Genomic DNA, 23,157 nt, shown 5'->3' with positions numbered 1-23,157 from the left:
ACCAACTTTCTGTACGCATGACTTGGAAGCCAGGCTGACTAAAGATTCTTCATATTTAAGGAAAAGCTGCACTACAGCATCAAAAGGTAAGCAGAGCTGCAGTGTTAGCACAGATTAGTGTCCGCTTCTGATAAGCAGTGCAGTTATCAAGCTGAGTCTGGGGCGGCATTTGTGCTTGGCAATGTGCCAATCAGAATTTCTGCTACACTGATTTGACTGAATTCCGGTGGCTGGTTAAGTAAAATAAGTAAAAATGTCTTAAAAATGTCAAGTCTAATTTTATATGGGAACTCTCACAGTGAACCGTCCTTCCAACAACAAGTGATTTCTATCAAGTGTGACAAGTAGATGTTAAGTGTGCTGTAGTTCTTTTGTATTTTGACTAAAGAATGTCACAGATATTTTTTAGGACACTAGTGAGAACTTACTTCAATTGTGAAATAAAAATGAATAATTTGTCTCCTTTAAAGTGCATCTCACTCTCCTACTGAACTATTGCTCCACCCATCACTCATATTTGAAAAACAGTGCTTAAAAGGAGGCATTGCCTGGAGGACCGTTGGGCACCCTGCGGTGGCAGAGCGAATGCGTCAGATTCAAGAAGTGATGTCGGTAGGCTCCGCTTGTCCACTGAGATGACAAACAGACAAATTATGTTTTTAAAGTTCTTATATATTCAGTACACCCTAAAAACAGATCGGTCAAATTGACCCCCAAAAAAAAGGTTACATTTGACCAATCTAGTTGGTACTTATGTGTCCGACAGATCCAGAACCACTGATTGTCACACCCGCCTAAGTGGGGCAAAATTGGTTCTCCGCATTTGACCCATCCCCCGAAGGAGCGGTGAGCAGCAGTTGGTGGGGGCCACAGTCAAGGAATCATTTGGTGATCAAACCACCCAATTCCAACCCATAATGCTGAGTGTCAAGCAGGGAAACAAAAATATCCCATTTTTATAGTCGTTGTAACGACCCGGCCAGGGATTGAACCCACAACCTCTCAGTTTTAGGGTAGACACTCTACCACTAAGCCAATGAGCTGGTCATGCCAAGTGATCTATCCAGACACATATTTCCAATTTTAAACACTATATTGTAATCAGAATAATTAATAAATGAATTTAGAATACAATAAATTTATACAATAAATACATTTCCAAGTGATTTATGTAGACTTACTTTCTATTGAAACCAATTTCATTGGTTGTTTGGCTAACCAATAAAATTGGTATGCCCGTAACCACTCCGAATGGTCAATGTCTGACCAATCTATTGGTTAATCAAGCCAATATGAACTTAACCCACTAGATTAGTAGTTGTTTTTTTTTTATTATCCAATCCATTTTTAGAGTGTAAGATGGCGTGCAGTTATGTGAAGCCTTTTTTGGGGGTGTTTGCTTTGTGAATGGCGGACGGGGGGAAAGGTGTTCTGTATTCACTGAGCAAAACAAAAGTTTGTGGACAAAAGTGGTAAAATGATCACCACTTTAGCCGCTAGGCCACTCTTTCAGTCGTAACAATGTGTTCCACTACTTGTACTTAATCCTGCGTGAACGCTCATAAAACACTGCTATATCATCCTTATTACTTCCACAGTACTGTTTGATTATTTAGTGGTTGTGCTGTGACAAATCCAAATGAAAATCAACTGTAAATCTATGTTTTTTGTAATGTGCCTTACAAGCGCAAATGTGACAGAATATCGAGTTCCAGTGTGGGAACACACTGGTGGTTCTTGTTGTTGTGAGTGGACACAAAAGACGGTATTGTTGGTAGGCCACACAAACAAAAGTTTCTATACAAGTCCTTCTCTCCACACAGTCATTATGCAGGTCATACTTTAACATCGCATTGTTGTTCCCAAGCTTATCTTTTGGAAAAGATGTTTGGTACCTACAAACATCTGAACAATTTTGAAAAGTAAATGAGCTATCCAGTATTACTTTTTGAATTTACAGGCTGTCCAGAAAGTCACTATAATCACTTCAGATTTTATACTATTTGGTTTCAGGTGTTCGTTTGACGCATGTGAGGCCATCAGCATTTGACAGCTTAGGTAAATGTTGTGGTCTTTGTAAGCATACCGTCCCAAGCCTGTGGCTCGCCAATTGACATTAGAGCACAGTTGCAATATTATCACCGCTCAAGAATTTTTTTTCTGTCCCCGACCGCGGTTCAGCGCCAGTTTGAGAAGCTTTATTGCTGTTTGGTTTATGGTTTTCAGGGTTTTATTGAACATATAAAGATAAAGAAAACACAAAACACATTACAAGTTTAAAATATTAATTGACGTAAAAAAGAAAAACAAGAATACGCTGGGAGAATTTTTTTTAGTATGATATCCATGGCAAGTTTCTCAAAAGGATCTGTTCAAACCACACAGCAGAAGGCCTGCTACTTCCATCACTGATGAAAAAACACAACAAACAAAACTAGAAGAGGTGTTCACGCAAAAGCTTCCCATAGAGCTCTGCTTCAACAAAAAGCTCAATTCAGTGGGTGCATTGGAGATTGATAAAGCTTTACCTGGACCAACTTGAGGTTGTTCAAAGGCTTCAAGTATGTTATAATGCTCAACATGAAGCCAGTAACACTAGGGAAAGCTTATCATTCTCGCAAGCATTGCTGAATCGAGCGTTTGTTGATGCTGAGTTCCAGTGGAGGCTTTCTCTGGCTTTGCAGGAACGCCTGCTCTAAGAGTTCTGACAATATGGTGGTAGTAGCAGGTCTACCCCTTGGGTAGTTTATCAAGAAGAGATTCTGGTTCAAGAAACTTAGCATGGATAGTGGAAATTGTACTTGGCGTTGGAGCAATGTTACGGCCATAATGCCATCAAGCTTCACAAACTAGGGGCCGATCTGCAGTCAGGGACAGAAAAACTAGGCAACTTTATAAATGTACCAAAACTGTTAAGCGTAACATGTACAATTCTGATAGCCTCGAGTCTGGTTGAATAACATCTGAAAAGAAATATAGTGTAAAATAGAAAGCATATAGTGATTTTCAGGATACCGTCGATTGTGATTTTAATGTTTTCCTGTTTTTTCCTCATGAAATAGTCCATTAATAGCTTACTGTTGCGAAAGAGCAATATACATAAAGTTGAGTTATCTTACCTTGGCTTGTCTTATCCAGTGTAGTATTTAGTCTTGCCTATTTTGTCATCTTAACTTGTCTTATCCAGTCTAGTCTTACCTTATCCTGACTGGCTGACTGTCTCATCTCAGCTCAGCTCATGTTCACACTGCAGATCTTAATGCTTAATTCCGATTTTCTCAGTTTAGCTCAGTTTATCTCAGATCAGATCAGTTTATCTCAGCTCATCTTATCTCAGCTCAGTTTATCTTAGCTCATCGTATCTTAGTTTATCTTAGCTCATCGTATCTTAGGCTGTGTTCACACTGCAGATCTTAATGCTTAATTCTGATTCTTTTGGGTGAAATCTGATCTTTTTGAGTAAGCGTTCACATTACCTAGTAATTACGACCTCAGTCTGTCTGCTTTGTGGACGCAATGTCCCCAAAGTGACCCGCAAGCGCAGAAGAGGATAAGTCATTCACAACACTGTTTGCGGAAGTAAATATGTATGGACCAGCAGCGTGTCAGGGCCACGGACTTTTATAAGTCCGTTGTCGGGGCTCATATTTTTACTATCTTATATCTACAGAGAAGTGATGCAGGAGGAGGTAGAAATAATATTTTGTGAAAATGAGGTGAGCCTGTTCAGCGCCTCATCATACGGGGACCTCTCCTTTTTTTCACATCATTGCCGTGCGTAATAAATGAGCCGTTACGTATTTGTAACTTAAGTCACACATTTGTGGATACTTGTTACGCATTTGTGACTTCAGTTAAGGGTACAATCATTATGATTTTTTTTTTACACATTTGTGGATCGAAATACACATTTGTAAATAGTTTTGCTACAATAATGGCCCCATATTAATGGCCCTTAATTAATTAACTATATTAATGCGGAGTGCATATTGGACTTTTGATGGCGTCGAGGTCGGATATATGCGACCTGGCCGTTCAAACTGCGGTCGCGTTGCAAAAATTCGGATACATATCCGATCTAGGACCACATATGAAAGTGACCCAGATCGGATGTGAAAAACTTGAAATTGAGCCGCTCAGACTGACATAAAAAAGTCAGATACTGGTCGTATTTGGGCGAAAAAAATCTGATCTGGGTCGCATTTGCCTGCAGTGTGAACGTAGCCTTATCTTATCGCAGTCCCTTCTGGTTAAATCTCATCCATTCCTGACTTTCTAATCTTTTCTTCCCTTAATTTATCTTATCCAGTCCTGTGTTAGGTTTTGATGTATTTTTGAATTTGAAATTAACTGTTCACAATAGCAATGACTAATTACTAATGACTAATACCTGCAACTGAAACACTACAGATAATGTGTTGTACTTAAAACATATCGTCACTGTCCTGCGAAAAGCACTTATGTCCATTTAAAAAAAATGTTTTTAGGATGTCTGCATTCAGTTTCACTCCATAAACGTACAAATGTAAAAAAAAAAAAGAATGCAAAAATGGACATACGTTTTTTTCACAGGACAGCGACGATATACAATTCTAAGTGAAATTCTGTGCTCATTAAACATTAAAAGAATTTTGATATATGTCGTTCGGGACATGTGACCACATTACTAGTTCAGTGAAATGCAGGTAATCACACTACAAAAGTGAGACAATTAATAGAAGAATGGTGCAAAAGTACAATGGATAGCAATGATGTTGTGTAGTGTTGAATTTCAGCAGGTGTCACACATGAACAGTACACAGTGTATGTTGCTTTTTTCCTTCTTGTATTGTCTGGACTTTCAGGGTGTGGCCACTTTTCCTTTTATAACTCCTCTTGGCGTCTTGCTTTGCGCCACTGCACCAAACAATCTTCTACCATGTAAGTATTCGACACACATTTATCTCGCCGCGGGTGAACTACACATCATGGAGCATGAATAAGCTTCTTTATTTTACTGGCTGAACCAGTTCTTACTGAGCAAAAAACTTTCAATCATTTTATCCCAGGTTTCTACTTGCAGGACTTGTTGGCTGCCTACTAGCCCTCACAGCTGAGGCCAGAGTCGGGTAAGAACATTTTCAAGACATTTTGTCCTTGTCATTGTTCCATATCTGGAAAGGGAAGACTTGTATCTCAAATCATCTTTCCAAACTGAAATGATTGGAAATGCCATTAATCAATCTGTTACAGCCTCCCCCCCAAAAATAATTTAAAAAATCACAAAAATATTTGTGAAAGTGTTTTTCATGAGAAAAGTGGCAATCCTCCAAAAGCAGAGAAAAACAAAACATAAAGCATTGGTGCATTGTCGCCACAGGAACTGCTCTGAGATCTCTGATGAGATCCCGTTCTGTACTGAGACAAATCAATGCTTGCTGTTCAAGGTCATCTGCAAGACTGACAAATATGAGGTGAGTGAGAAATAACGTCAACTGGTACAAACAGAAGTAGAGTTGTCACTCTGTCCACCGCGGGATGACGACCGTGTGTCTCTCGCTAGGCGCGCCACTATGAACCTGCGACGTGGGTGTCAACCAAAGAGTACTCTTGGTCCATGGACTTTGCCTGTATGAATGCATTTATGCGGCTGTATCACTACATCGATGGTGACAACGAGAATGGTGCGCGTATACTGCAAAATTTCTACATAAAATAATCAACAGGATGTTTTATGTACATACAGCAGATATAAAATGTCTACACCCCTGTTCAAATGCCAGGTTTAAAAAAAAAAAAAATCCTAATGTTTTCTGCCAATAACAAACAAACAGACGAATGGATGCTGCAATTAATTATGTTCTCGCAGAATTACTTAATGAATTTGAACAGCGAGAGGCATTTCGTGCATTTTTATCTGGTAAAGATGTTCGTGACCCCCCCACCCAAACAACCCCACCCCCCTCCCTCTGACGGGATGGAAGACGAGCTTTTCATCCGTTCCTTTGATTGGTCAAAACAAATGTGCAAAGATGCCGCATCGTCCAATCAGCTCGAAGTATTGTACAGCAAGTCCCGCCTTTCCCGAACGGGAAACAAAACCTGACATTTTAACAGGGGACGTTTTTTGTATCAATTGCAGTACTTTATGTTGTGCGTGTGCCTTCAATGCTCTTGTGTGATTTTGTCCCTTTCCAGGACAAAACATTGAAATGACGTCACCTGTTTTGGTCAAGATAGGTGAAAAGAAGTGGTTCTGGGAAGAAAAAGAATTCACAATGAGCTTCTTGCTGCCCAAGGAGCACCAGGCCAAACCTCCGAAGCCTTTGGACCGCAAGGTAACATCATGTCACGATCAGACAAAATCAATCATTGCTGATTTCTGGTCAAACTTTTTTTTTAACAAGAATTTTTAAATGTTAAGAGACTACACAAGCCGGAACGAATCTTTATGCATGATGTGCTCACTGCTCTTATTACTGTTTCTGGTGTGACCAGCACAGCACATAACTATATCGGCTGTAGTACCAAGACTGACTGACCTGTCATAAGCAGTACGGTAACAAAATGCATCCAGGCTGAGAAGAAATCGCTAAACTAACTGTCATCTTATCTGATAACTGTGCTGCTGTTAACTTGGCATTAATGGCATTATTTGTGATCATAAATATTGTCCAGATTTAACATTTACGATTGTTAGCCCTGACTGTTTCCCCGAGCGGATCAAGAAGGAAAAGTCACTGTCATAATTGCTCCAAGATTATTTTTCAGAAAAATCCAATAATTGGACTTTTGCTGATTGTTACGGGTGGGGAGTTGGGGGGAATCACTTAACACCTCACACCACAGGATAATTGTTCATGACATTTACAGATATCTGAAAATCGTCCCTTTGCTGCTTTTGATTGGAAGGGGGAGAAATATCTCTTGACAAACCCCAAACAACAAGATGATCGTGCACAATAATCTTTCGGAGACATCCAATAATTGGGCCTTTACTGATTTTGATTGTGAAGGTGGAAAATCACTCTTACGACCAGGGTTGGGAGGGTTACTTTTAAAATGTATTCCGTTACAGTTACAAGTTACCTGCTATTTTTTTTTAGTTAGTAACGTAATCCAGGTACCATACTATTAAAGTAATGTAACTATTATTTTGGATTACTCCAATACCAAGTATGCTCATGAAGTCAAAATAAAAATAAATATCACCACAATTTATGTTTCTATACAGTTGTTTGCAGAAATCCTTGTGTAATTGGCAACTATTGAAATACAGTATAGATATATTGATTGATTGAAGGCCGCAAACAGACACAGATAGATAGATATCCCATGAATAGGGAGAAAAGGGACAAATTATGCTTTTAAAAGCACATTTCCATGGTCATTTCACCCACGCACACATCCACTAATAATGCTATGAGGATGAACACGCGTGACATTAACTGCAAAATGAACTTTTCATCCCAGTCACGAGTTTAGCCATATTGTGTATGTTGAATTGGTGGGAGGGATATTTGTTTGGAAGATGTAACTCACATTATGTTGTAGCAGCAGCTAGCAAGAAGCTCAGCGTAGCTTGCCGCAGGATCAACTCTAAGATGAAACTTTTCCTTTGTTAAAGATAAATCGGTCCTTCAACAAGACAAGTATGTTCCAAACCGTAAATACCGGTGGCCACTTACTTCCTCCTTTCGTTCATGAACCCTTTTAAACAGGCCGTGTGCCCGACACTGTCAACAAGTCTCTCTCTCTCGCCCACTATCTCTCTCACTCGCTCTCTCTCACTCTCTCTTTTTTTCGCTCGCTCTCATTGTAGGATTTGTAATCCCTCAAAATAATCCCTATTTTTACTAAATGTACCTGTAATCTGATACATGTTTTTTCCTGTAAATGTAATGGTATGCAGTTAAAAAAAAAATTTTTTTAATCTGATTACGTAACGGCGGTACATGTATTTCGTTACTCCCCAAGCCTGCTTACGACACTCTACACCACAGGTTACATCCAACAATTGGGCCTTTGTTGACTTGATCACAAGGGAGGGAAAATACTGGAATTTGTTGACACATACCCTGCTTAATTAACAATTGCCTGCAGGTGTTCATCAGTGATACGCCAGCTTTAAATGTGTACGTGCGGAGCTATGACGGGTGGCTAAACTCGCTGAGTGACTGTCATCACAGTGATGTCCTGATGTATGACCTGATGAAGGACGGCGCTTACTTCGAAGACGACTGCCACTTTGGCGCTGGATACAACAGGTAATTTTCTTATGTTTAGGTCGGCACACGTTTGAATTACAAGGATGAATTGTGTGTTACAGTGGCATGCAAAAATAATCATTGTACAGTTAAGTGCAATTTGGCTTTTAACTTTGAAGAATTGTTTGTACTTTTTAGGAATAACACCTGTCTCACTCACTTGATGAACATGTGTGTGTGTGTGTGTGTGTGTGTGTGTGTGTGTGTGTGTGTGTTTGTGTGTGTTACAGCCCCATGACATTGTGGAATAGGCACAACGAGGTGTGGGTGATCGCTAAGGGAGACCCTATGTGTTCAAGCAGTGAGGAATTGGACTGATGCTCGCACGTTGTCTCTTTAAGAAACCCATTAGCGTAAATGACAGATTGGGTCTGCATATGACATTTTGAAAATAATAATAAAAGAAATTTTAAAATGTTTAAAAAAATAATAATTCTGAATAGTAATCAATAAAGAAGTAGTACTAGTTTGCAACTGATTTTTGTCATTTTTAAATGTGCACCAAAGTTGAACAATGCTTATATTTCAAAATTATGTTTGTTATTGTGATGTAGTTTGCAGTGGTGCAAATAAAAAAAAATAGACATGTGGATAGATATCGATAAATACAAAAGTATAATTGTAACTAGTGTTGTTCCAATACCGACACTGGTATCGGCAGAGGCCCCGATACTGCATTACAACAGTGGTATTGGTGAGTACTAACAAGTAACATGCCGATACCATTAATTTTGATGCTAAAATAGGATTTTGGATGCAGCATTTTGTGTCTTGCTCTTGCACAACATTCACTGATGTGTGACATGTTCACTGCATGCCGAGCTAAGATATCCTATTGGCCCTTGAATGCTCTGAACCAATGGCAGGACAGCTTTTTCTTGTTGGGGAAAAAAAAACAATTTACGTATCGGTATTGGCCGATATGGCAAAGCTGGGTATCGGAATCCGTATCAGAACAACACTAATTGTGACATCCATCCATTTTCTTAACCGCTTGTCCTCACAAGGGTCACTGGAGCCTATCCCAGCTGGCTTCGGGCAGTAGGCGGGGTACACCCTGAACTGGTTGCTAGCATCGCAGGGCACACAGAGACGAACAACCATCCACACTCACAATCACACCTAGGGACAATTTGGGGTGTTCAATTAACCTGCCATGCATGTCTTTGGAATGTGGGAAGAAACCGGAGTACCCGGAGAAAACCCACGCAAGCACGGGGAGAACATGCAAACTCCACCCAGGAAGGCTGAAGCCCGGACTCGATCTCACGTCCTCTGCATTGGTAGGCGGACGTGCTAACCAGTCATCCACCGTGCTTCCCTAATTGTGACATTCAAATTATTATTATTATTATTAATACATATTTAGTTTTGATTTGGGATGCAGTATACAATATAAATTTAACAATTGATAAATATTAAATAATAATAATTAGTATTGTTATTAATAAACAACATGTTTATTATTGGTAATAGTTTTATGCCTTGGGGATTTGTACTGTGTTGTACTGAGATGTATTTAAAAAAATAAAAATAAAAACATAAATAAAGGGTGATTTAAAAAAAAAAAATTCTACTTGCTATTGTGCAAGTATACCTAATAAAGTGTATGATGAGTATAGCCGTTTTTAGCCAACAGATGTCGCCAAAATACCCAATAAGTTACCTCTGAACCTGAATTAAATTAATTTGGATCATCAGGGGTGTCACATTTTTTTTAGAGCATTAAAAAAAAAAGTCCCTTTTTTGGGCTCTATTTGAAACAATGATTGTGTAACAATTAAGTTAGTGAAACAATGTATGATGAGAGGAAGATCTAATTCAAGTTTGAGAAATATCACTATAGGCTTGCTTAGACTCAAGTGTCATAAGCATCTTAAAAGTAACATTATTTTTTTAACATAGTTTTTTCCTAGAAACATGACAATGAATGCAACCATCCTCGAATCCTAACTTTTGAATACAAACCTGCTTAAGCACAATCACTGACTGTTTAGCCTTATATGTGAAAAGTGCATATTTACAAGAAAGTACATGGCAAGTACCAACCTAGTTTGAATGCTAACCCGTGCAAGACCTCCCAATTGACTTTCAAAATATTCAACAAGTGATTGTGATGTTGCATACAAATACAATATAATTTTGATATGAAACACGCTTGGATTGAGCTTGTAAACTAAACAATGTTAGCTGATATTCATTTATATCAATATGTGGCTGGCATAAAAAAACAACGTAAATGCCCATTATTTGAATACAGTATTTTATTTTATAAAATATAATTCTATAGAGGGCTATTTTATTGAAAAACTAAAAGAGGAAAATTTGAGATTTTGGGTGGAAGGATAGGACAGATTATTGTCATTTCAGTGGGGGAAGATGATTTTTGTATGATGTCTGTCAAGGAGATCTTCATTGGAGGAGTTGTTTCATAATCCACTTCCTTGGCGACTCCATAAACAATACACAATACAAAGGAACAAAATTGAGATATGGAATCTGCGAATGGCCACAATTTGCAGCGGTGCACTATTGAGTGTTATCTTATCAGGCCTCCAGCTCAAGAGCGATGGCTCATTGACTTCACTACAGTAACATTCCAGCAGGTGGCTATGTGACTGACTGTCTAGCGCACGCAGGCCAGGAGTGCCAGTCAGGAGAGTTTTTTTTTTTTTTTTTTTTACGACTACCGATCAAAGTCCGCATGTGGCCCTCAAACGGTTGTCAGTCCACCGGCAGCGCTCGGGGCTGCGTAGCCTTCCTGCCGTGTGCGTCTGCTCCCATTGTACCTGAGACTATGAAGACCTGACCTGACCTGACCGTGGACCTGTTGCACCTGTAGACAGTATGGATGTTCCTGATCAATTCCAAGAGCAGCAGCAGGTTTCTGGACCCCAGACGGACAACTACCATGAGGACATCTTCCCTTTTGAAGGAACATCAACGTGTGAGTAGAAGTTAGAAAGCAGCCATCCAGCCCAGTCAATACTGTATTCATTCAACAATTGCAATGCTGGTGATAGTTTGTGGCATGAGGCGTAAGTAATGGAGCTAAATTTGAAGAGCAAAATATTAGAAGAAGCTGTCCATTACGTTACATTACTGCGTGCATTGGAGCGTCTTCCATTGCTCAGATGTGCCTAATAAAATGAGTGGCAGGTGTAACGGTGCCAAAATGGTTCAGAGGGAAGTCATTATCCCGAGTTCCTGATGTGAATTATGTAAGTATCATATCTGTGATGACGCATATCAGAATGAATGGTGACACATGGACCAGGTAGTATTGATGGCGCTATCCTCTTTATGGCGGAGAAATAAAAGCAGCGGAATGGTGAACGACTTATTGTCACGTAACTAGATTCAAATTGCTATTATTGTCATTAACTTACATGTTGGGACTCAGCGGTGGGCTACATTTGGCACCGTGCAAATCGATCGTTATTGTCTTACCAATGATCATACACGTTTGTCATGATCAAAAACGAACATATATTTTGATAGCATAATGCGATAAAGAAACATTCCTTCACAGTGGTGCCTTGAGATACGAGTGACCTGACTTACAAGTGTTCAAGATAGTGACTATCCGTCAATCTGCCGAGTATCTGCTTTGACTTGCGAGTGCAAACTTGATATACGAGCGCAGTCCATCACACCAACTAGCAGTTTGGCAAAAAGAAAATAGCTTCAAGCTGTTTACTGAAGTTTACGAAACTAAACCAAAAACAAAGCATTTTGCTTTTGATACATAAGTTTATCTTGATGCTACAAACATTGCAAAAAGCCATAGGAAGCTTACAAATACCATCTGTGCCACATTCGTACACAAATGGTGGTGCAACACCAGTAGACAAATAATACACCGATAGTCACAGGCATACATTGTTTATCCTCTGCCAAGAATGAGTAATATTTGCAAGGCTTAGTTAGGAGATGTCTATCCGTATGTCCGTATTATACTGCACTCAGGTGGCCGAGGCACGTACACCCAAAGAGCAGTACGATGTCTATTTAATTGAAGCCAATAATGTGGTTAAAAACGGCCTAATTCTTCACATTCTATTGCATTTTATTGGCATTAGTGTATGTTTTTATGAAGTACAATATTATAGTTTGATTTGTCTTATTAAAAATGCACATTGCAATTACACATTTCTATTTTGGGAGACTCGTACAGATTACAGTGTTCCCTCGCTACTTTGCGGTTCGGTTATTGCGGATTCACTCTATGGCAGATTTTCCTTTTTGTGACCATTTCTGACATTTGTAACCTGGTTTCTGGTTAAGGTAAGCCATTTCAAGATGAACGACAAACACTTGAACATAGTTGTTAAACCGACGCTTCGTCATCGTCATGTGCTGCCGGTGTGCAAAGTGTGCATTCACTTACATTTATTTATAAAGCTTGATATTTATTCTACATTTGCATTTTAAAAGGTAAATTTATTAAGGTTAACAAGTGTTTAGAAGGGTGGGAGTCATATGGGTATTTTAAAAAATAATTTAAAGTCAACCTCTACTTGGCGGAAATTTACCTATTGCGTGTGGGGCTTTGAACGCACCACCAGAAAAAAGTGAGGTTACTGTAATAATTGTAACTGTAATAGCACTTCCATTCATTTAAGTAAGGAAAGATGATTTGAGATAAGTTACAAATATAGTTGCAGAATGTATTAAACTCATATCTTTAAGGTCTCATATTATTCAACTTTTCTACATACTAAAATAGTTCTCAAATGTGTAAAAGACATGTCTGTAAGACATGCATTCGTCAAAATTGACTTTGGACCTAATATTTTTTAGAAAATCAGAAAAATGATGTTCAAAAGAGCCTAGTTTAGGGGTGTGTCACTTTTATGTAAATAGCTGCACTAGGCCACGCCTAGGCCATACCATACCATACCCTTCTCTCTTGAAGGGGCAGTGGTTTCGGCTCAGGTAGCCATGTGCTAATGTTGGGAATGGAAACGACTCGGCCATGTAGTACAACAGGTCCAATTTGAGCCAGATAGACATGTCTTTTACACATTTGAGAACTATTTTAATATGTGGAAAAGTGGCATAACGTTACTACAGAGACTATGTTGTAGAGATTGTTTAGGCAGTGGTTATTTTTGCCATAACCGGCAACTCTACTACGAGCGTTATTCTGCCGTGAATGTTTCCGATTCGCTGTGAATGTTTGTAGGCATTTACAAGCGATTATGAATAACGCAAATGTACACATTTTGGCCACTGCGCGGTCGCAACGTACAAGCCGTCTCGTCGAAACCACTTAGCGGCCGGTTAGCATCGCAAAGTCATTCATGTCAACTAGGTGGCGAGTTGCCAATCACAGCAAAATAACCACCACGGATTGTATCTTGACAAAAACAATACGCGACCGCTTCAATATTATCCAACCACCGTCTGCTTTATCATATCTGACCTCTTGAAACCAAGCAACCTCCACACGACAAATGTAGCTCCCACTTTAGGCACTAAAAATACACCGGTAATATGGTAGAGCGTATGATATGGCACATCTCTAATTGAAAGGATAGGAAGGTAGGCTAAATCAAAATGTTAAATTTACATCTTTTACGTTTGCAGTTGTGTCACACAGCGGTGGGACTGATCCATTATGTTTAAACGAGTTGCAAATCCAGCTCTGAACAGGCTTTCACTAACAAGACAGTCCTTCGAGAAATGATGCCGGTACACGTCCTTCAAAAATAAATGTAATCACTGTCGGACGAAGGAAGCAACCACTTCTTCCTGATCGTTGTTTCCACATTGTTCTCCTTTGTTATCTATCTATGACAGTGGCAAACAAGCACAACAATTAAATGCTCTTCCACTAGAAGAAGCAGAAAGTCAAACTTTGTGAGTAAGTTGAGACAAGATCATCATCCGTATACAGGGACCAAGGTTTAAAATAGCCTATAAATGCCGTAAGACAGCAGCAAAGCACTACTTTTGCATGAATGAAGCTCCTAAACTCACGTCAAACATAGTTTCTTGGCACTGAGATGCCGCATGATGAAAGGCTCAAAGCAAAGCACTACTTCTGGTCTAAATGAAGCTTCTCGACTCATTTCAACATAGCTCCTAGAGGGTGGCAAATCAATACTTTTATTGCTTTGGCCTATGTGAATAATATACAAATTCCTGAATGCCGAACAATGAATACGCTGTGAGATATTTCTACTGTTATATATGTGCCTTTGCTCAATAAAGGTTAGGAATCACTCATAAAAAGAATGGAAAAAAGGGAGTTCCCATTAGAAAGCACGCGTTATCAGTGGCTTGGAACCTCATCAGTTCACGACTTATCTCAGCCCGTGATGCGCAAGCAAACCTTGCCAACCCCACTGTGTATCTTTGGACTTAGTTGTGTTTTCACTACTGTGCTTGCTCAGCTCAGGAGCTCAGGAGGGACGCAGGCAGGAGGGACGCAGGCAGGAGGGACGCGGACGAGAGGCCCAAGTCCGGCGAGGGCTGTCCCGTGTGTGGAGATAAAATATCAGGCTACCACTACGGCCTGCTCACTTGCGAGAGCTGCAAGGTAAAGCGGGTGATGCAACCTGAAGCCGCAAGTCACAACCCCTGACCCGTGACGTTTTGGCAGGGTTTCTTCAAGCGCTCCGTACAGAACAACAAACACTACGCCTGCGCAGAGGGACAGAGCTGTCCCATGAACGTCTCCCAGAGGAAGCGCTGCCCCTTCTGTCGCTTCCAGAAGTGTCTGGCGGTGGGCATGAAGAAAGAAGGTAAAGTCTTGAGTGCGTGCCCTTTGTTCCTTCATGGGCAGCACCAATTTTGCTCCACTGACACGCATGTTCTCTCCGCTGTATCTAAGAGGTCATAAAGAAGCAACGCCAGCATTGCTTGTAATGACCCAGTTGACATAAGACGATTTTATAGTGAGGAGATAAGATGCGCTCTTAAAAAAGAAAAAAAGCAGAGAGAGCTTTCCAGCGGATCAAGCACATACCGAATTCTATCATCTGAACTTATTTTTAAAATGTGAGGTATCAAATTTATTATACATAAATGTTTTGGTCTTGTATAGGCTTACACCAAAACAGGGCTGGATTGGCACAAAAAAATCGTCCCTGGCATTTTGACGTAAGCCCGGTGTCCAGTACACTGGCCCAGCCCGACTCTTGTCTAACGTGTAGTTCTGCCACTGATGTTTATTGATGATGTTTCGGTTTGCTATCTATATTCGAAATTAACGGACTGGTCCCTCCAAATTGTGGATCAGTCTCTGGGGTGTATGTATGTATGTACATATGTAAATGTAGGAAAACAACAATTAAAAAGCTCTGCATCAGCCTCAAAAGAGGCCGGCCCACCGGGCATCTGCCCTATATGCTAGATAGCCAGTCCAGCCCTGCACCAAAATATAAGCAAATTCACTATAAATTAATATCAATTAGAGTTGTTAACTTACTACAGTAAACACTTTGACTTGTATTCCTTCAAGCATTTACTAGAACAATTTCATAAAATTCTACCAAAAAAGTGTGGCCTAAACATAAGTCAGTAAATCATAAATCAGATTACAACACTAATGCAAAGAAATTTTGGGCTTTATCACTTCAACTTTTCATGTTTCATTAAAATCGACAATGTGTGTACCTCACTTTGAAATGTATGCACTTTTGTGTTTTTCATGCCCTGTGTGACAGCAGTGAGAGCGGACCGCATGAGAGGCGGCAGGAACAAGTTTGGGCCTTTCTACAGGCAGATGAAAGAACAAAAAGTGCATCCCCAGGCCAGCGCCGCCCCCTATAGGTCCAAAATGGAAACGACGCAAAGGCTCTGGCCTTCGGCCGCTAATGACTTTTCACACATGTGCAACCACACGAGCGCTCCCATGTCTCCGGATGCTTTCCATCAGTCCCACATGTATACCTCCGGAATGGCACCCTTGCCTTTAGACTGCACTGTGAGTGACGCCAGGGTGGTCCCTCCTCTGCCGCTTCCATATGCCGGAATGCATCCCCAGATGTTCCCCAGTTACCTCCCGGAAGAACTACAAACGCCTCCGAGCTACGGCCCGGCTCCTTCACACTATCCCATGCAACGAAGCCCAAGCAGCACTTACACGTTAAAAACCCCCTCGACATCGTCGTGCTCAAGCATCCCGACCGCCCTGCAGCCGCCGCCGCCGCCTCCCGGCCCAGTTGGCTCCCCGGCCACCTGCGGCGTTCATTCCGCCTTTCTCGCACAGCTCCTGGAGGGAGAACAGGATGAGAGTCAGCTATGCGCCAAAGTGGTGGCCAGTCTGCAGAGGGAGCAGGCCAACCGGGGCAAGCACGACTGCCTCAACACATTCAGTATCATGTGCAAAATGGCGGACCAGACTCTTTTTAGCTTAGTGGAGTGGGCCAGGAACAGTGCGCTCTTCAAGGAACTCAAGGTGAATAGCTTTATTGATCGTAAATGCGTCAACAGAAATGTAACACTGATGACAAGGAAGTATGTTGAACTAAGGGGAAGGAGCTTCATGTCAGACAAAGCCATGCCATATAGAAAAAAAAATGTTTCCCTCCATCTTGTGGCATAAGTAGAAAATTACAAGCCTTTTGGTGTGGCATCAATTACTCGCGCAGGGCTCAGTCTCAATTCTCTGCAGTACTTTTGGGACTTAAAATTCTAGACAGTTTAATTAAATTTTCATTACCAAAAAAAAACAAAAAAAATTATGATTTTTTACAATTCTTTAATATACTGTACGTATTTTGTTGCTGACAAACTTCTGCTCCACACTTCCGCCCATTTATCAAAAGTAAAGTGAAAATGACTGGACATGTGAATATTGACTTCACACGACAATTTGTGACTCATGTATGCCCCCAAATTTTCATTCATTTCATTTAATTTCATTTGTCAGATGTGCCATACATACAGAACATACAGCATAACTGAAATTACAGTCCTCTCAGACCTGGTGCAAAAATATACTGTACATTAAAAACAAAATAAATAATTCAAAACAATTGGGCAAAAAAAATAAAAATAAAAAAGTGTCATCAGTAGCTGAATACAAACCTCATCAGGCATTATGACTGCCTGGTGGTAGAAGCTATTCTTTACATTTTGCAGTCCCTTTCAAATACTGGGACGGGCCCCCGACGATGCAATGCCAGGGGGGTTCATGTGACCTGTGAACTTTTGTTTTAAATGCAGGGGTGTCCAAACTTTTTACTCCGAGGGTCACAATCGATAAATCAAAGGATGCAAGGGCCACTAGCCATTTTTTTTTACGTCAATTTCTCAAGTACACCAAAATCAGTCACTCAAGCAATTGCATAATGTTTATATACTCCCCTGTTGTTTTGGAAAAACTGCTCCCTTAACAGTTTTCTACAAGGGAAATATTTAGGATTTGACAATATTTTGGGGTGGTTAATATATCAGCTCCTGCACTAAACAGCAGCCAAAGCCAATCTCCATCCAGAACTAAAACAGGATCTGATGACCTGTTTTAAAGCAGTTACTTGGCAATCATTCATGTGATAGTTTCACAATTTGGATCTTGACACAGAGCAGATTTTTGCTTACAAAAATTAAGTATTTTTTTCCACCAGTCTTGATAAAGATAAATTTTACTTTTTAAATAATGTAAACAGTTCATTTGCATAATTAGAAAGGCTCTACAGTATATAAAACAAATTTATTAGTGGCAGATGCCATTTTTAGTATATGTCACGGGCCGCTTAAAAATGGATGGCGAGCCACAAATGGCCCATAGGTTAGACACGGCTGCTGTACTAGAATATAGTGGTATTCCACGTTTACTACAGTAGGTGGCAGTGGTGGTCTCATTGTCAGACTGTGCGCAGGGAGTATGAGCTCGAAGGTGTAGTTTGTTTTTTTCACCAAGCATCCGTACACACCACAAAGCGAAAGAATCTTGTCATTATTTTACATTTTTAGATTTTGGGGATGTCTGCATTCAGTTTAATTCCCCCCCAAACAAATGTTTAAATACAAAAAAAATACAAATATGGACGTGTTTTTCACATAGCAGCGACAATAAGAGACAACATGGAAAAATATTCAACAAGGATGTAAAGAAAGGCAGAGACGAAAAACAATTTAAAGTTTAAAGTTATTCTTTGTTGTAAGTTGGCCTACAATTCTTTTTATTTTCTTTAATGTTAATAAGAATACAAAGTTATGCAGGTGTACTTATAACAAATTTTATAGACAAATTATACTATTTACAGTTGTGGTAGTGAGTTGGGGGGAATGTGAAATATGTTCTTTTTGGTAGTGGGGGTGGCGTAACAGAAAAGAAGAAGCATTGGCTTAGCGGCCACTGTACTCCTAAAAAAAGTTAGTCACTCTGGAGCCCTGCATTGTGTATCTATATGAGCTTGTTTTTGTTTTTTTTTAGCTGAGCACATAGCTCCAAATGTACATTATAACACAGGCGGGAATAGCTTTTCTATTGTAATCAGCTGTTGAGTCGTGCCTACTCAATGGCAAATGGACAAATGCAAATCTAGTCATTACAATGACCTACATGCTCTTCTGCCCCAAAGGTGGAGGACCAGATGGTTCTCCTGCAGAGTTGCTGGAGTGAGCTGCTGGTTCTGGACCATCTCTGCAGACAGGTCACCTACGGAAAAGAGGGTTGCGTATATCTGGTCATGGGACAGCAGGTAATATGCTGCCTGCAGTGAAACCATATTGTGATGGTGACAATCACAAATCTAACGCGTCTATCGTTCTTCTCGCCAGATCGAGATGTCAACAATCCTCTCTCAGGCAGGAGCAACACTCAGCAGTTTGGTCACTAGGACGCAGGATTTGGTATCCAAACTGAAGTCACTCCACTTTGACAGGCACGAGTTTGTCTGTCTTAAATATTTGGTGCTTTTTAACCCCGGTGAGCTTCTCATTTCTTCAGAGAAGAATGCAACTACAGGTAGTCCTCTAGTTACGAACATTCGGCTTGCTAACGAGTCACAGATACAAAACAAAGGCTGACTAATGTCCATGAATGCCGTATTTCGTTCTCAAGTTTTTTTTCTTTTTTTTCATTCGCACAATTTATCTAGCTCACTGTCCTGTGATGCACGACACAGGAGCCACTCTTCACTCTTCATAAACCAAATATGATAAATAAATAAATAAATAAAAATGATAATAATAAAATATAATAATAATAAAATTTATTTTTTAACTTAATTTATGCACTATATAGACAGTATATACTGTATAAAATGTGTTTCATTCCCCCCCCAACATTTTTATTATTTTATTTAAAAGATAATTTTATAAACTGTAACTTTAAATTTAATGTGATTCGACTGGCAAACAAATTTGACTTACAAACAACCTATCGGAACCCATTGTGTTCGTAAGATGAGGACTACCTGTACTGAATATTTTAAATAAATTAAGAACAATAACACTAGTTAATACATCACAGAATACCGTATAGATATCGCCATAGTCCTTATAGAGACTATAAACAGTATAGAGACTGACATTAGAGAAATCTGATTGGCTGCTGAGATTTTTCAGGGCTATCACCATTAGTGCCTTTGCTTTTCTTTCTAGAGAATATTTCCTGGGGAAAAGGTATAACATATTTTTTACTGTAACACCTCCTACATATTTGTGTTTCGACATTCGCAAAATTATCAATAGACTTTTTTTTGGGCTGAAAACTTAATCGAGTTGATGTGTAATGGACCCCACTATAGGGACCAGGCCGGTGATCTGTCAATTTGAGCTCCCTAGTGCTACTGAGCATGCGCATGGCCCCAAATCAGTAATATTAAAAAATAATAATAATAATTTATAGTACCTTTTGACAACTAAGTATGTAAGCAATGTATAAAGAAAAAAAATATGTTCTTGAAAAATTTAAATAGAATATTGACGATATAGCGAGATACTAGCGTAAGGTAGTTAATATTGTATGATATAAGCATTAAGCACGTATATCGTCAATATTCTATTTCAATCTTTCATGTACATGTAATTGCTTACATGCTTAGTGTTCAAAAGGCACTATAAATTAAATAAACTTAAAAAATATATATTAATGATTTGGGGCCGTGCGCATGCCCAATAGCACTCAGGAGCTGAAATTGACAGAACACCAGCCATAGAATAGCAAAAATGTGTGTATAAATGACACCCACTGAAAGTGCATTGGTTTATTAAAACAACGATAACAATAAACCCCCTAAATTTCTTTAAAAAACGTTGATAAGCATTTAATATGAATTTTCCACAAAAATTGAAGGGTAAAAAAGTAGTATAAAATGCGGATCTGCAACCAACTATGCTAATCCACGGTTCCTGAACCGCGAGTGAGCAGGGGGTGCACTGTATTTGAGCTCAGGCGCCATCTGGTGGCATTTTGGTGCTGATGTGAGTTAAGTTTCATTTAGGAAAAGAAATAGCCCTAAAAATAGTTTTGTGCGCACAGTATTGTATGGTAATGGACATATTAATTCAGTCACCCCCATTACCTGGCTTCCAAATGTACCGCCGTTGTTTGTAGCCGCCACCACTTCGAATGTCCACCTTCAACTAAAAAGCAGCGCTGGCTAAGATAGCATTAGCACTGTTAACAAACCAACGTTCGCCACGACTATTTTAGCATGAATTAATGCAACACAAAATGCTATGTGTTTTTAAGTTTTATTTTTGAGAATTCACAATAAATTAAAAACCAAAAAGAGATAATAAATGTACCTGACGAGCGGGAAAATGTTAACGTGACGTTTTTCAGGAAAATTAGTAAATATAACTTGAGGGATAATTTTGAGTGACTCGAACCTTTGTTTTTCGTCTGGCGTAGACGTGAAGTCCGTGCAGAGTCGGCAGCAAGTGGAGCACACGCAGGAGAGAGTGAACAGGGCGCTGATGGAGCACACGCAGCGGACTCACCCCGGACACTCTGACAAATTTGGCCAGTTGCTGCTGAGGCTGCCCGAGGTGCGGAGCATCAGTATGCAGGTGGAAGAGTATTTGTACCAACGCCACCTGCTGGGCGATTTGCCCTGTAACTCTCTGCTCACTGAGTTGTTACACACCAAACACAGCTGAGATCACATGAACTTCCTTTGTATACACAGTAACCACCTCAACCTGCTGCTGTGATGTAAAAATAAAATAAAATGAAAACAATGCTGATGAAACAACAAAAGGTGAGTGATTTTAAAATGATTTTTATTCTGGTCTTGATACCAAGGAGAATCAATGAATGAAATAAACATACTGGCACAAATTTGATGACAAAAAAAAAAAACGTGTCATGACATTTAGCAGGAAAAAAAAAAAGAAGAGAAATACTACCTGAACCGACAAAATTACATTAGTAGAACCTGAAATTAAACATCAAATCTAAAGCAAACTAAATAAATACACCCCCCAGGCGGCAAGGATTTTAGGGGAGAGGATTGCACAAAATCAAAATAAAGTTATTGCATAACCACATACTATTGATAAACAAATAAATACACACATCCGTAGTCCATGTGCACACATTCTTATTTTTCTCCTTTTGTTTTCAATATTCCTGTCTTCACGTCTGTATTAAAATGTCATTCATATCAGCACATGTTGGAGGCAGTCAGTGATTTTTAATTGGCGGCACAAGGAAGATAATTGGGGCCAATTTAACATCACTGGCAACTACAATTGTTATAGTAAAAAGTTTGGCCATTTTACCCCCCCCCCCCCCAAGGAGTGGCTTGGATTTAGGGCTGCTACAGTCCAGAACAATCCTTCAGGAAGAAGCCTGTACAAAGAAGAAGGGAATCTAGTTATGGTAATAAACAAGCCCCCCAGCCGCAAAAATAAAATAAAAAAAATTCTCGCACTCATTTGATCCCAAACACACATCTAACCAACACTTAGCAGCAAACTAGCTTATTCCGAGCTTACAAAAGGGAAATACGCAGCTTTTATTTTTGAGCAAATTATTCTTGAAAAGTGATCAGCATTCATTATGTGTCAAATCAGCATTGGTAAGCAAAGTACAAATTGTAGCCCTCCTTCATTGTTTTTCTTTCCAGTTGTGTTTCTCTGGATAAGCGCACCACGTGTCAATCGAGGAAAAGTCATCCAGCAAACATGAGTACAAAATGAACATCCAGATGTCTTACAGCAGAACAAGTCAAGTGTGCGGGTGGCACGGGTGGCGGAATCACACACACACCACTTTCATGGTTGCGCGTGCCCGACATTCATACGAGAGTCGTCTTTTCCAGATGTGACCTCTTGCTTGCAAGAGAGGAGAAGGCAACGAAAAAAAGGGAAGCGGTAATGAGAGGCGTGGGAACTTCTCCGGCCCTAAATACTGTTGCACGAAAGGCAAGGCAGTGAAGTTGTCCCATTTTGAGTCTTAGGCCAGGGAAAGGCAAAAGACATGAGGGAGGCAGAGCGCGAGGAAAGACACAGAATGCCCCACGACAACAAAATGATTTTTTTTTTTTTTGTACAATCATCAATCCAGGAGCTCTGAAGGGAAGCAATCAATAGAATTCATCCATTTTCTTGGCACATAGCGCTAAGTAATTCCTCAGGATCGAAAACCTGAATAGCAATAGTGCGTTCATTTTGGGGTGCCGAGCTTCTTGGGAGTTCCTGGCCGCTTTTGCCAGAAGTGTCCCGGGATGGTGATGGCGTCCACGCTCATGGACATGGTCTTGGACGGGATGGCGGTGAACTGCTTGCGGTCCGAGCTGTACTTGTAGATGGACTCCACCATGTCCAGGGTGATGACGCGGGGGCCGATGCCGGTGAGCCGCGACATCTCTTCCGTTTCGGGGTTCATGGTGTACACGGCCCGGAACTGGCAACTCGAGTCCCTGAAGAGGATGAGGAAATGGTTGGCCGTGCTCTTCTCCATTTCCTGCAAAGGAAGAACGGTGGGGGGGTTGAAGCG

General features: G+C 40.1%; 3 protein-coding genes across 5 annotated transcripts in view; 2 read left to right on the top strand and 1 right to left on the bottom strand.

The window, feature by feature from the left end:
• The first annotated feature begins 118 nt into the window (after positions 1–118).
• On the top strand, positions 119–8,678 carry soul5 (heme-binding protein soul5). The gene is made up of 7 exons (XM_077555920.1): positions 119–4,920; positions 5,049–5,108; positions 5,360–5,453; positions 5,543–5,663; positions 6,178–6,317; positions 8,083–8,246; positions 8,477–8,678. Coding segments are annotated over exons 1-7 (669 nt in total). The 5' UTR covers positions 119–4,918; the 3' UTR covers positions 8,565–8,678.
• A 2,307-nt stretch (positions 8,679–10,985) lies between these two features.
• Positions 10,986–21,414, top strand: nr5a5 (nuclear receptor subfamily 5, group A, member 5). Its single transcript, XM_077556493.1, has 7 exons — positions 10,986–11,193; positions 14,648–14,793; positions 14,857–14,998; positions 15,923–16,656; positions 18,788–18,907; positions 18,987–19,134; positions 21,067–21,414. Exons 1-7 carry the CDS (start codon positions 11,094–11,096, stop codon positions 21,312–21,314), a joined length of 1,638 nt encoding a protein of 545 aa, XP_077412619.1. The 5' UTR covers positions 10,986–11,093; the 3' UTR covers positions 21,315–21,414.
• A 6-nt stretch (positions 21,415–21,420) lies between these two features.
• camsap3 (calmodulin regulated spectrin-associated protein family, member 3) overlaps positions 21,421–23,157 on the bottom strand; it is a 33,922-nt gene continuing 32,185 nt past the window's right edge. For all 3 annotated transcript variants that reach the window (XM_077556490.1, XM_077556492.1, XM_077556491.1), the window contains one exon: positions 21,421–23,124. In XM_077556490.1, the coding sequence (XP_077412616.1) occupies positions 22,825–23,124 (300 nt within the window). In that variant the 3' untranslated portion in view covers positions 21,421–22,824. The remainder of the gene's footprint in view (positions 23,125–23,157) is intronic.

Source organism: Vanacampus margaritifer, chromosome 2 (assembly GCF_051991255.1).
Source record: "Vanacampus margaritifer isolate UIUO_Vmar chromosome 2, RoL_Vmar_1.0, whole genome shotgun sequence".
In the NCBI taxonomy this organism is placed as follows: Eukaryota; Metazoa; Chordata; class Actinopteri; order Syngnathiformes; family Syngnathidae; genus Vanacampus; species Vanacampus margaritifer.
Note: the sequence above shows the minus strand (reverse complement) of the source record. Positions and strands in the feature narration are given on the sequence as shown.